The 13,675-nt window shown below is 38.6% G+C and overlaps 1 protein-coding gene and 1 pseudogene across 1 annotated transcript; both read right to left on the bottom strand.

The window, feature by feature from the left end:
* The window catches only part of LOC120431953 (uncharacterized), a 4,321-nt pseudogene extending 2,833 nt beyond the window's left edge, over nt 1-1,488 (bottom strand).
* An 8,073-nt stretch (nt 1,489-9,561) lies between these two features.
* On the bottom strand, nt 9,562-12,073 carry LOC128092326 (uncharacterized protein K02A2.6-like). Its single transcript, XM_052705961.1, has 2 exons — nt 10,236-12,073; nt 9,562-10,169 (listed from the first exon to the last, which is right to left on the bottom strand). The coding sequence occupies exons 1-2, from the start codon at nt 12,016-12,018 to the stop codon at nt 9,562-9,564; spliced, it is 2,391 nt and encodes a 796-aa protein (XP_052561921.1). The 5' UTR covers nt 12,019-12,073.
* Between the last annotated feature and the right edge of the window lie 1,602 nt (nt 12,074-13,675).

The following is a 13,675-nucleotide window of genomic DNA, read 5'->3' as shown; positions in this document are numbered from 1 at the left end:
CTGTCTCTCGTTGCCCACAAAAAACTCTGTCCTTGTAGTGGGAGTATGTTACATGAGCGTTGCGAATTCTGATACAAGTAGCTTTATTTTGAAATTTTGTGTTCCAAATGGGTAGAATAAGAATAAGCGTGCAAAAGAAGCACAGCGCTAGCGAAAAAGGAGATCCACAGTCCCGCTTGAAAGCTCGATGCCAGGAGCAAAATATCTTGCGCTCGATCATCACCGCCTACTTCGATGCTATTTCCGGAAAGAAATAAGAAGAAAGAGGGGGAGAGAAGACGCGGCTCGATCGCAGGGCGATCGACAGCGAGAGTGAGTTGCCTGCGAGTCCCAAGCAAAGGTGCACGTCCGTGCTGTGAGCACAACAAAGTTCGGCGAGCGACGCGTGTGCATGAGGGCGGCGTCCACATCCCGGAACGGTTGCGAAACAGCTTGGCCCGAAATCAAGTCGACGCCGCCGCAGAACAAATCCGCAAGCACCGGAGCCGACTGCTGGCACTAGGACCGGAGGTGTAGGGTGTTGTCAGCGAGCGGCTTGATCGGACACGGCAGGAAGAGACCAAAGGCGGGTATCAAGCCGATCATCCAGCACGAGTTCGCGGAAAACACCAACTAGCGACGACGTCGGCAAAGTAGGACGAACCACGAGCGAACGCATCCACCGCAACTGATCGCCAATCGAGAACGGCTCGGCGCCCCAAGGCACGAACGGGAGGACGACAAGTGGGCCCGACAGCTTGAGGACGCACAGAACGGGACGTACGATCAATCAGGCACGGAGGGCGGTCAGCCTGATCAGCCTGTCGTCGACGAGCCAGTCTCAAGAAAGCACCGGCAAGACGAGCACAAACCGAGGACGCAAACAAGTCCTGATTCTGCCGACGAGCGACTTCGAGGCGGCCGAGCAGGCCGAGCGCGAAAGAAAACAAAACAACGCCCCAAATCAGATCGGGGGCGTTTTTGGGACACTTGAGTCATTGGAGTTTCGGCGCTCGAGGTTGGACGTGCGGAAGGCCGACAGTCCGGAGAGGAGCTTTCGGTTCGCGAGGCACGCGTGGGGACGCGGCAGGAAAGCGTCGGAGATCAGACGCCGGCGCATTGGAGAGGAGGCACGCGCATCGCAACGGCTCGTCGGTCAGCAGCCCACCCGCCAGGGTTGCCATAAGGCGTGTTACGTCACGCGCGCACGATGAGCAGGCAGCGCGTCGAGCTGAGCGAGGACTGTGCAAAGAAGAAGTGATGGGCCCATCGCGTGTGTGAGTAGTGCACTAGTAATAAGAAGATGAATAGAAAGAGGTTGGCGTAGGTTTTAGGCTTTAGAGAGCAAGAGGCAGATCTAGAACGATGAATCGAAGCATGTAATCGCGCGAATAAATTTGGCACTACATTCAGAATTCGCTGTATTTGTTATTTGTGGTTGGCTAGTCGGGACACTGGGCTATTCGCTACCCGGTGCACCCCAATTATCAACACTGACACTGAAACCATGTTTAAAACGTAAACGTGCTCAATGTAAATCCGAAATTTAATGTAAAATGGTGAATCGCATTTAAAGAACCTGCATGTAAATTGAGATTCAACTTAATGCATGAATCTCATCTAGATGAAAATTTTGTTTCAGAGAAATCATAAATTGTAAATATGAAAAGCATGTAAATGTACTTTTGATGTAATTTTTGGAAACGTAAACTCCTTGAAATTTGTTTTTGCGAATGACAACTCAAGTGAATGACAAAAACAAACCAGTTCAATTTGTGATGCGCAGTGAAATGGAAGTGGAGTTGTTTTGAAGTTTGCTGAAAGTGCTTGCAAATTAGTCGAATCATCAATTCAGAACTCAGGTAATGTAAACAAACATTATTTTGACTATTATGTGAACGAACAATGTACTTTGATTTGTTCAATAGATTCAAATTAGGTAAAAGAAATTGATGTTTACATTGCAGCTGGTCTCACCGGAATGGTCTACACTCTATCAAGACGTTCTGGGAGATTGACTGGGCCACTTCGGAGCGGCAAACGATGCCCGGATAGAAGGCCGCCAGTAGACCAGTGATTTTTGCTGACACTAACCTAATCAAATACTAACAAACGCAGCAGCAGCCACCAGCCACCGATGCTGTAGGTTTAAGGCTTACAGCATTCATCATCTTTGAAGTGCTTCCGGAACCGCAACCGTACTTTTCACCTGGAGCCGACCTGCCGCTGCGTGCCGTGTGTTAAACTTGGACTGGGAGTAGCACTTGCTATCCGTGGAGGCGATTTGAAAAGATTCGTGTCCTGTTCCCTCCGATGTTGGCCGATTCGGTGATGAAAAAAGGAAAACATACACGGCCCTCTTGTTTCCCACAGAAGATTGCTGCTCGAACTCGGTTAGGTAGCACTCGCTTGACTATGTAGCATGTTCTCAGTGTTTTTTATTAATTTTATATTTTTTTATCTTCAGAACTAAAACCAAAACAATAACAAACGAACAATGGACCGTGCCAGGAACACCAAAACATAAACAATGTCAATGTCAGTGGAGTGAGAGAGTCAGAGATAACGATTTTGACAACCGCACTACTACACACTCAATCGCGAGTACCATGGTACGTTCGTTTGAGGGCTAGTTCCGCACTGAGTGCCGCACTCAGAGCTGTCAAAGTGTTTGTTTGAAGAAACTAGCGCTGGTGCCGCACGAGTTTTGCCGCCATCTTGGAACTGAAAGTGCGAGTGCCGCACTCGATTATTTTCTAGTTTCGTGCGAGTTTCTCGCACACCAACAAACGATGTTTGTAAACATCGAAATCAGCTGTTCGTTCAAAACATGATACGAGAAGCAGATTTTGTTTTTGTTTTCGACAAATGGACAAATTGGAAAATAACTGTATTTGGGTAAGTTTTACATTACTTCATAAAAATTCTGTTTTGTTTTAAGCTTTTCATCATTATTTTCAGGTGGCCGAGCTCTCTGTACGAAGCGGAATCCCATAGAACCAACTTCGGGCCATGTAAAAGAAGGAGTACAAGCGAGTACGTTTCGAGGAAGGATTCTATCCAGATGGACGATAACCGATCAAGTCGCAAGGAGGGCAACTACCATCGCGATCGCTGTTTCGGTCGTTCCTTCCCGCAGCTTGCAGGACTAAACTACGAACTGGAACCTGGTGGTGAACGTGCTGCCGAACGAGAGCATGTTGTTGCTGAACGAGACCCAAAACCTGCAGAGATTGCCGATATCTGATGTTGGTACTAACCTGGCAAGCTCCGATCTGGAAACTGTTAACGAACATGCTGCCGATCTGGCCTAGTGCGAAATCGCGAGCTCCAGGCACCGGGTGCGATCGCCATGCGGCGCGCCAGGTTCCTGATCAAAGGATAATCACGAACATTCGCGGCGATTCTAACGAATCAGTGAATCAATAACACCAGAGAAACTTTTTGTGTATTTTGTTAACTTTAACTTTTGAGATCATTAAACAAATTAAGAAAGTAAACAAATCGACTGGATACTTGAAATAATTTGCGATAAGAAAGCCATCTTTCCCGCTGTGGACACAATCGGGTTGGACCAGCCAAGCTTGGTCCCGGGACAAAGCAGTAGGATAAACGGAATGAATTTGTCTTAACTCAATTGAACAAAGTGTCTATAATTTTAAAATTCAGGCAAAAATGCCAAGCATTACTGAAATTCAAAAAAAAAAAACAATATTTAAATAAACAAAATTCAAAAACTACAATTTAAAATAATTAAGGAAATCCAACTAATTACAAATTCCAAAAAACGCAAAAAAAAATCCAAATTTACTCATTAAAATCCAAACATTCCTATACGTACTTCCTAAAACTATTGAAACTAAAAAAATGAGAATTGTTCTAACTCTGAAATTTCTGATTGTTCTAAAATTCCTAATATTTATAAAATTTATGAAATTTCTAAAACCCTTAACATTTCTCAAATTCTAAAGATATCTAGAATTAAAAAAAATTATACTATAAATAAATCTAAAATGTCTTTAATAATATATTATAAAACTTTAATAATTAAAAAAAATCCAGAAATTGTTCAAAAAAAATTAATTCAACAGAAATTTCCAAAACATTCCTAAAATTCCATAATTTTCAAAAATTCGAAAAAATCCTCAAATTATTTAGGTTTTTAAAATTCCTACAGTAACTAAAATTTTTAAGTTCTTAAAATTCCTTGAATTAAAAAAAAACCTTAAGCTTCTGATTATTTAAAAATCCTACTTTTTCTTGAATAATTCCAAAAATTATTAAAAAAATCAGAAATTCTAAAATAACAGAAATTATTCCAATTCCCAAGCCAATAAAAAATCCTGTATAAGAAAATAAATGAAGTTCTATAAATTTCTAAAATGTCTATATTTCCTAAAACTCCTAGGATTTCAAAAATTCAATAAATTTATAAAATTCTATGATTCTAGAAATTCCTAAAATTCTCAAACTCTACAAATTTCTGTAAATTTTATAGGTTCTTAATATTCCCAAAAATTCCAAACATTCAACAAGATCTTAAATATCCTGAATTTCTATTATTTCCTATAATTCATGATATTCCAGAAATAATCAAAATGTTAAAATTCATGAAATTTTAAAAAAATCTTTGATTCCACAAATTCTTATAATTACTTACACAAAAATCTTTGAAATTCTTCAAAAAACAATCATAAATTTGTTAAATTACAGAAATCTCTAAAATAGCCAAAACTCTTAAAACTCCTGAACTTCATTAAAAAAAAACAAATGCGTAATTCTTTACATTTATTTTATTAAAAAAATACAGTGAAGTGTTCGGAATTTCAAGCAGATTTTTTTGGGGGTTTTTTTTTTAGAATATTAGAATTCAAGAGATTTCTGTAATCAAAGAATTTCAGATTTTTATAGATTTTTTTTTATCTTATGGAGCTTTGATATTCTATAACAATTATTAAATGATTTTAGAAAATTTAGAAATTATGAATTCAAAAAATTTGTGTGCATAAGGATTTTGTTGGATTTTTTGAGTTAGAGTTTTTCTTAATTTTAGGGTTTTTATGAATGTTTGAAATTTAAAAATCTTCAGGAATTTAAACCTTTTGAAAATTTCAAAAGTTTTTGGATTTTTAAAATGAAAAAAAAACCAGCGATTCAAAAAAAATGGAGTTTAGATATTTTATAAATTTCGGATTATCTTCAATTATTGGAAATTTAAGTTTTTAATACATTTTAAAAGTTTTTAAAAAAATTGAAATTTAATAATTTTGAGAATTGGTGGATTTTAAAAATATTGGGAATTTCTGGAATCTTCAAATTCCAAAATTACTTAAGTTCCAGGAATTCCAGAAAATCCTAAAATTCCATGAATTCTTAAATTTTTGAAAATAACAAAAATTTCGAGACTATTTTGAAACTTCTTATACTTTTAAAATTCCTAAAACCCCGGATTCTTTTTAAAAAAATCTAAATTTAAAAAAAAATCTTAAAAAATATGAATTTTAGAAAAAAATTGAATTTCCACTGTTAAAGTTTAATAAAATTCTAAAATTACAGAAATTCCACAAATTTTAAAATTACTAATTACCTATATTTCCTTAAAAAACCAATCATTTATAAATATATATTTTATAAAATTCTATAATACTTATTTTTTAATTTTATTATTTGGAATTTCAGAATTTTTTTTTTTAAATTTGTGGATTTTTTAATAGTTTTAGGAATCTTAGTGATTTTAGGATATTTAGAAATTATGGAATTTGTGGGAATTAAGAACATAAAAAATCTGGAATTTTAGGATTTTTGAACATTTCTGAAACTTTTTTGATATTCAGTAATAGAAGTAATTTAAGGAATGTCTGTAGTTTTTTTTATTTTACAAGTTTCTGAATGTTTTTAGTATTTTAAGATTTTTAGGAATTTAAGAGATTAAAAAAAAATTATGGAATTTTAAAAACTTATGCAATATTGAAATTTTAAAAATTATCTGTACTTTCTGGGATTTTGAGAGTTTTTTTAAAATTTAAATGATTTAAGGAACTCCTGGTTTATTGAATTTAAGAATTGAAAAAAAATTATAAATTTTTTTTAATTTGTGGAGTTTTTAATAGTTTAAGGAATTTTAGTGATTTTAGGATATTAAAATATTATGGAATTTGTGGGAATTTCGAACTTAAAAAAATGGAATTTGAGGATTCTTGAACATTTCTAAAACTTTTGGGATATTCAGTAATAAAAATAATTTTAGGAATGTCTGCAGTTTTTTTTAATTTTACAAGTTTCTGAATGTTTTTATAAATTTGAGATTTTTAGGAATTTAAGAGATTAAAAAAAATAAATTTCTGGAATTTTAAAAACTTATGCAATATTGAAATTTTAAAAATTATCTGGACTTTCTGGGATTTTAAGAGTTTTTTAATTTGAATGATTTAAGGAATTATTGAACTTGGTTCAATTATTAGAATGAATTGAATTTTATGAAGAGAATTAAACAATTTAAGGAATTTTACTTTACTGGAATCTTTAAAATTAAAATTCAATAAATGCTGTAACACCAGAAATTCCAATTTTTTAAAATTACAAAGAAAATTAAAAATCTCTGAAATTTCATGTTTTAATATGTTTAAATATATTTGGAAATATAATGCAGTTTAAATATTTGATATACAACAAATGCTTGGATAAAAACTGCCTCAAAATTGGACAAAATCTTACTGATTTCAATTTTGTTTCTATTGAACTCAGTTATGCAAAAAATAGATAGCACTTGTGACATTGTATGTAACATGTTATCAGGATTTTTAGTAGTATGTAGAGAAAAAATAATGAACAAATTTATGCAATTTTTATAATTTTTTAAAAAGTTTTTAGCATGCCTATTAATTTTTTTTTAAACGTACGCATATTGATGGCCTGCTTATATCTAGTCTAGTCTGGTACACCGTCAGGGTAGACGTCTTTGAGTTTAGTCGCGGCCGTGGTTCCGCGCAGGTTGAGCTTGATTAATCTCGGTCAACGTTTTCGTCGATTTCGTTGGTCACTATCAGTGACTCTTGCTAGAGAACCTCGAGCTTATTATGCTTCGATTGGTTCTTTTGGTTTGAGATGACCATTCTCTAATAAGCTCCAGGTTCGCTAACTCTGCTGTGTTAAGCGCAAAGAACCGCTTTCCGGGTTCCATTGACCGTTCCTGAGACAGGATACGACATACGCTATTAACACCAGCGCGGAGGTACGTCCAATCCGCAACGATCTCATTTTGACTGACGTTTTTTGAACCAAAACAAAACACCACGCACGCACACAAGCATAAAAACTGAGAGCAAAACTAGACCGTTCGTTTGAACCAAAACTGACACTCGACGAGTGCGGCACTCAGTGCCGCACCGGCTCTTCAAACGAACGTACCATTATTAGGTAGAAAGCTATGTTGACAACTGGACGCCAACGCGAGAGTTGTAAAAAGTGTCGGAGTTAGCACGTTTATCTTAGCACACCAAGAATGGTGATTAATTTAAACTCCGATAAAAAGGTAAGGCCGAGGGTAAGGCTCATTTTTAACCCAATGTGGGTAAACTAAAATTAAGCGCATGAAAGGTGGAAAACTACTCGGGAGATTATTGAAAAGTAGCGGGTTTTCGTGTTTTAATAACGTTTTACTCAAGATAAATAAATTAAATTTTCAAAATCAATTTAACTAAAATTAAGCATTAATTCCCGGTCGGAAATGGCGGGCGCATTTCTGGTGAGCGTCTGGGGGCTTGCGCCAGCCATTTGGCAGATTTCTGCCATTATTTCTGGCGAATATGCAAACAACTGGTCGTGTCCGCTTCAACAACTGATTGAACCGATTGATTTTTGTCCAGACAGCTGTAAGATAGTCCCCCCGATTTTTGCCAGATTCATCTGGCGTCTGTTAAAACCAAGGTTAAAACAGATTATTTTCAAACTGGGTTTTTGATATTATTGTTCACAATTATTAAGCTTATTTTTATAAGCACAATGATATTGGTACGACAAAAAAAGTTTTAAATCTAGAGTTTTTTTAAAGGTCCTTTAACCTATTGTATTTCATATGTTGTCATATGCTTTTTAATAAAAACTCTTGAAATGGATTTTCAAATCAATTTCACTTCTTTTCTTTACAGAAGGCGTCATCCATAAAGTACGTACGCTCTTAGGGGGGGGGGGAGAGGGGTTACCGTAAGTGTGACAAGATGTGACGAAGAGGGTGTCGTGTCCTGCTGCTGCACGTTTGCTCGCCATCTTGGGCGACGGCGGAGCTCAACAGCAACTCAACTGTTCGCTTCAGAAATACGATGTAGAATGACTCGGTTGCTGCGGTTCTCCTTCGGCTGTAGTGAAGAGAGTTCCATTCGTGCTTCTCTCACACTCGCCTTGCCGATCTCTCTCGTGCTCACCAACTCTCGCTCGAAATGATTCTCTCTCACTCACTCCACTTCAAAAGCATACCCATCACACCGTTCTCACATATAATCTCTCTCTCTCTCAACACACAATCTCTCATGCTCAATTACTCTCGCACAGTATCGGATCGTGATCCCGTCTTCGGGCTCGTTCGTATTTTCAACCAGTTTCCGGTGCGAGTCTGCGTTTGTCTAGGGGCGCGTTCTTTGCGTTTGTTGAACACGCTGACGAGATTCTAGTAAGATGATTGAAATTAGCCCAAACAGGGGTTTGTTTACACGTTCGTCATGGTTCAGCTAAATATTCAAATTTAGTCGGCAACTTGAGAAATGAACACTTTTTTTATTATTATTATTAACTAGGTATATATCCCACAATATTCTCCTCCTGTACTCTTTCAAGAAATAAGACCAACCCTGTTTAATGTTTAGTACGATTTATTGGACTTCATTTCACGTATGTGTAATAATCGCAGTTATTCGAAGATTTGATAAACGTAATCGTCGTTATACCTCGATGGTTTCCTCACCAACCCTCTATTGCGCAAACCTATGCGGCTTCCGGAATTTTCGTCTCGTGTCGCTACATCGATCTGCTCGTCGTCTGAATCATGATCAACAACCGGACTAGAATTAACCAACGAGCCGTCGGCTTGGTCTTGAGCTACCGGAACCTTCTTCAAGTCGTTGACACTCCTGGTATACTGAACACCGTTTCCGCTGCAAATCACCACCTTTGACCCATCCTGAGCCACCACTGTATACTTTTCAGAACCAAACGTGGCATCCGATTTAGATTTTTTCTGCTGCTTCAGGAAAACGCTATCGCCAACTCGAACATCCGAAGGCATGGCACGACGTACCCGATCTGCCAGTTTGGAACTGGTCAGCTTTTGCTCTGCATCAGCTTCTCGTACGTCGATTCTATCGAGGTCTTTTGTCGCACTCCATAGACTCGGGAACGTACCGCGGAATTTCCAACCGACGAGCAACTCAAAAGGTGTCACATTAAGCCTGGAGTGCGGCACCAACGTGTTGTGATGGTGCACAAATGTTTCCAGGGCCAATCGCCAGCTTCGTCCTTCCAACTTTGCAGCCGACAACGTTTTGATCACGGGCTGGTTGTATCTCTCGATCATCCCATTCGATTGTGGACTCAGCGGTATCGACTTACGCACTTGTTGTCGCTCTGGATGATTCGAGGCAATCCCCAGCGTTTAAATATTTGAATCAGGGCCGTGTTGGTTGCATCTGCATTTGTGCGCTGCATCTCCGTTACCGACAGGAATCGTGAATATGTGTCAATTACTATTAGAAACTCACCCGAGCCGAATCCTGGCACAGATAGGAAATCAATCTGCAATATTTCCCACAGTCCTTCAGGAAGTTCACGAGATGCCAAGGGCACTGGGGGGTTTCGTTTGGATAACAGGACGCAGGTCTCACAGGACTTGACAAACTTTTCAGCTTGCTTGCTCATCTGCGGCCACCAAAAGAAATCTCGCAGCACACGTTTCATCGCCACCACTCCGATATGTCCACCATGTGCCGATTCCATAGCTCGCTGTCTCAGGTCCTTCGGGAGGATAATCCGGTCGTCCTTGCACAGCAAAGCACCAAGCTTGTGGATCTGGTTCCGTTGGGCTTCGTAACCGCGTAGTTCCGCTGGCCACGATCCACTATCCAAAGCGGCACGTAGCAACTCCATTTCTTGATCGCGTTCAGAGCTAGATTCGATTTCACTCATAGTAATCTCCATGCAACCTATATCAAAGTAACGTGTCATAAAGCAACTATTATGGAACTTAATTATGCGTTTATTGTTATTACCTGCGTCCAACGAGCAAAGAACGTGGTTTGAACATTCCTCTTCAAATGGTACAGCCGGTTGCGTAACGTGAATCAGTCTGGAGAGAGCATCCGCTACATTTTCATCGCCCTTCACTCGTTCAATCCGGAACTTGTAGGGTAAGAGTCGCAATGCGTAACCTTCGGCTCGACTGAAGGCTCGTTTCCCGATGCGGTAGTTGGTGTGGAAAATGAACTCATTTGAAGAGGCGTCCGAACGTATCACGAAGGGTCTTCCGATGAGGTAAAACGAAAACCGTTCGACTCCCCATACAACGGCCAATGCCTCTCTGTGTGACTGGGGGTAATTTGCTTCAGCATTTGTAAGGGATTTGGACGCGCATGCGATGATCCTTGGAGTTCCATCAGAGTCATGCTGAACCAGCACTGCGCCCAGGCATGCATCAACGTACAGCTCGGTAAAATCTGAGCAGCTATAATATCCGAGAACCTTGATGGCATGGACCGTGTGGTTCTTCAACGACTCGAACTCGGTTTCTTCCGCTTCCGTCCAGTAGAATGTGTCCGCATTGGCCAAAGCTCTCAAGAATTCCGTTTTCGTGGCTCGGTGAACAAGGAATTTGTCCACGAACGTGATTAGACCAAGAAAGCTCTTTACTTCAGCGCATGATGATGGACGTCGGAAATTCTTGATCGCACTGAGCTTCCCGTGTTCGATTCTCCATCCTTTGTCCGTCAGTTCAAATCCCAGAAATTTAACTTCCTTCCTCCCGAAAACACACTTGGACGTATTAATCCGCACGTTGTGGTCTTTCAGCCTGTCCATTACGGCAGCTAAATTCTTGTCGTGCTCTTCCTTTGACCTGCCGAACACCAGTATGTCGTCCAAATAGTTCAGAACTCCTTCGCAATCGGTCAGTACTTTCCGCTCCATAACCTCTTGAAACACGTCAGGTGCGTTGCTCAATCCAAAGGGAAGGCGTATGTATCGGTACATACCGAACTCGGTCATGAAGTTGGTCAGGTGTCGAGAATCTTCTTCCAATTCAATGTGAAAGAACGCACTCTGTAGATCTATTGTGCTGAACCATTGAGCGCCTTCCAGTTGAACCAGAATCTTTTCCAGGGTCGGCATGGAGTACGGGCTGCGAAGGATGTAACGATTTGGACCCCGCAGGTCGATCACGAGTCGGAAATCGTCATTACCTTTCGGTACAACGAGCATAGACGAGCAGAATGCCGCGTCCATCGCGTCAGTCACTCGTTCAATGATTCCCGCTGATACTTGCTCTTCGAGTCTCCGTTGAACTGCTTGCTTCATAGCGGCGGTTATGTTCGTAAATATATTACGACAAGCCGGCATCGTTTTATCATAGGGAATCTTGATCGGAGGGATGTTAAATTTCGGGAACTGTACTGACACCTCCGAAACTAGGTTGATGAATCCGATATTCATCCAGCTGTCGTCCGCCGTCCAGCCAGTATTCACGGGAACTTTCAAGCCGAGTTGGAGCACACTGTAACGGGTCGACGTTGCTCTGCTGAGAAGCGATCGCTGTTCCTTGACCACATAAAATTTCTCGAGCAGTATTGGCCGGTCGTCAGAAATTTCCAGGAAAGCTTCGAAAGTGCATATCACGTGAATATCGTCAGACTTAGCGTACGCCTTCAGTTTACGATCGGTACCATGCCGGACGTTGTGTAATCCTTCGTTATACGATGCGTTGGCGCGAAGTTGTTCAAATGTCGTGTGAGTTATGGTGTTCACTTGTGAATCCGAATCAATCAGAAACTGACAAACCATTCCGGAGACTTTGGCATTGATGATTCCGTCATTGAAAAGTTCAACCTCTACAGCTAATCCCGAGCATGGGTAAATAACAAGGGAAATGCGTAATAATACCTTTCTCTGGTATCAATACCAAATTTTGGTATTCCTGGACCCTTTAAAATTTTTCTTAAGGATTATGCAAGAGCAAAATGTGGTATCATACCAATTTAAGGTATTGTTTTGATATTGCAAAATTGCAGCATTTGTCAATGGTCGAACACCACATTTTGGTATTCTTTTGGTATTACAGTATTTTATCAAATTCCTCTGAAACTATGGGAACATTTTGACTAATTTTGACAAAATAATTAATTTTGCGCTAAAATGATGTATCAAAGCAAATGCCTTCATTGAAAACCGGAAATTATAAACTTGATTTTAAGCATTTTTGATATACCCCCTAAAGAAATTACTTGAAATTCTGAAAAATTTTCTAAGTCATGATGGCACATTTTGGTATTATTTTGGTATTAAAGTGTTTCATCAAATTCCTTTGAAACTATGGGAAAATTTTGACCAATTTTGACAAAATAATTAATTTTGCGCTAAAATGATGTATCAAAGCAAATGCTTTAATTGAAAACCGGAAATTTCAAACTTGATTTTAAACATTTTTGATATACCCCCTACAGAAATGGCTTGGAATTGTGGAAAATTTTCTAAGTCATGATGGCACATTTTGGTATTATTTTGGTATTAAAGTGTTTTATCAAATTCCTCTGAAACTATGGGAAAATTTTGACCAATTTCGACAAAATAATTAATTTTGCGCTAAAATGATGTCTCAAAGCGAATGCTTTCATTGAAAACCGGAAATTTCAAACTTGATTTCAAACATTTTTGATATACCCCCTAAAGAAATAACTTGAAACTGTGGAAAATTTTCTAAGTCAGGATGCCACATTTTGGTATTATTTTGGAATTGAAAGGTTTCATCAAATTCCTCTGAAACTATGGGATTTTTTTTATGAATTTTAATGAGATAATTAATTTTGCGCTAAAATGACTTGAAACCCAAAAATGTTAAAGCTGATTTTCATTTTTTTTTACATACCCACTAAGATTTTTTTTAAAACGTTGAAATTTCTCTAAGTTGGGATAACCAAATACTTTCAAAAACGAGTTAATCGACAGATTATTGAATTTTGGTGAATTTCAATCCAGTTTCATTTAAATAATACTTATTTTTCAATCTTTTTATTTTCAAAAGCTTCAAGAACTTCAAGCACAGGCCGTTCATCAATGACAAATGCATTCGGTGTGGTGAAGAATATCACTAAGAACAACATGGAATCATCAGGTGAGTAGATTTGGCTGTTGCATATGGATCATTTCCGTTTTTTCACTAACTGCAACTGCTGCACTAAAAATGGTATGAAAATACTAAATTTTGGTATTACTTGTGCAAATACCAGCGACCAAAATGTGCTCTTGGTTGCCCAGTAATAGATGGTAAAATACCATGAAATCATATCAAAATCTTGTATGTGGAAGATCACAGGAATACCAAAATATGACTTTCCAAGGGCGCGGGAATACCTAAAATTAAAACCATGGCAATACCAAGTTTTGGTATTCAAGCAATGTTCAAAAATCCAGAAGATCTCAAGTTGGTATTGAAATGATTTTA

The sequence above is a fragment of the Culex pipiens genome, chromosome 1 (assembly GCF_016801865.2).
Source record: "Culex pipiens pallens isolate TS chromosome 1, TS_CPP_V2, whole genome shotgun sequence".
Lineage (NCBI taxonomy): Eukaryota > Metazoa > Arthropoda > Insecta > Diptera > Culicidae > Culex > Culex pipiens.
This window is presented reverse-complemented; position numbering and strand designations above follow the sequence as displayed.

Coding starts and splice junctions, on each gene's coding strand:
- LOC128092326 (XM_052705961.1), bottom strand. CDS start 12,018: ATGGTTTGTCAGTTTCTGATTGATTCGGATTCACAAGTGAACACCATA. Junction 10,170..10,235: donor TCTTTGCTCGTTGGACGCAG/GTAATAACAATA, acceptor ACTTTGATATAG/GTTGCATGGAGATTACTATG.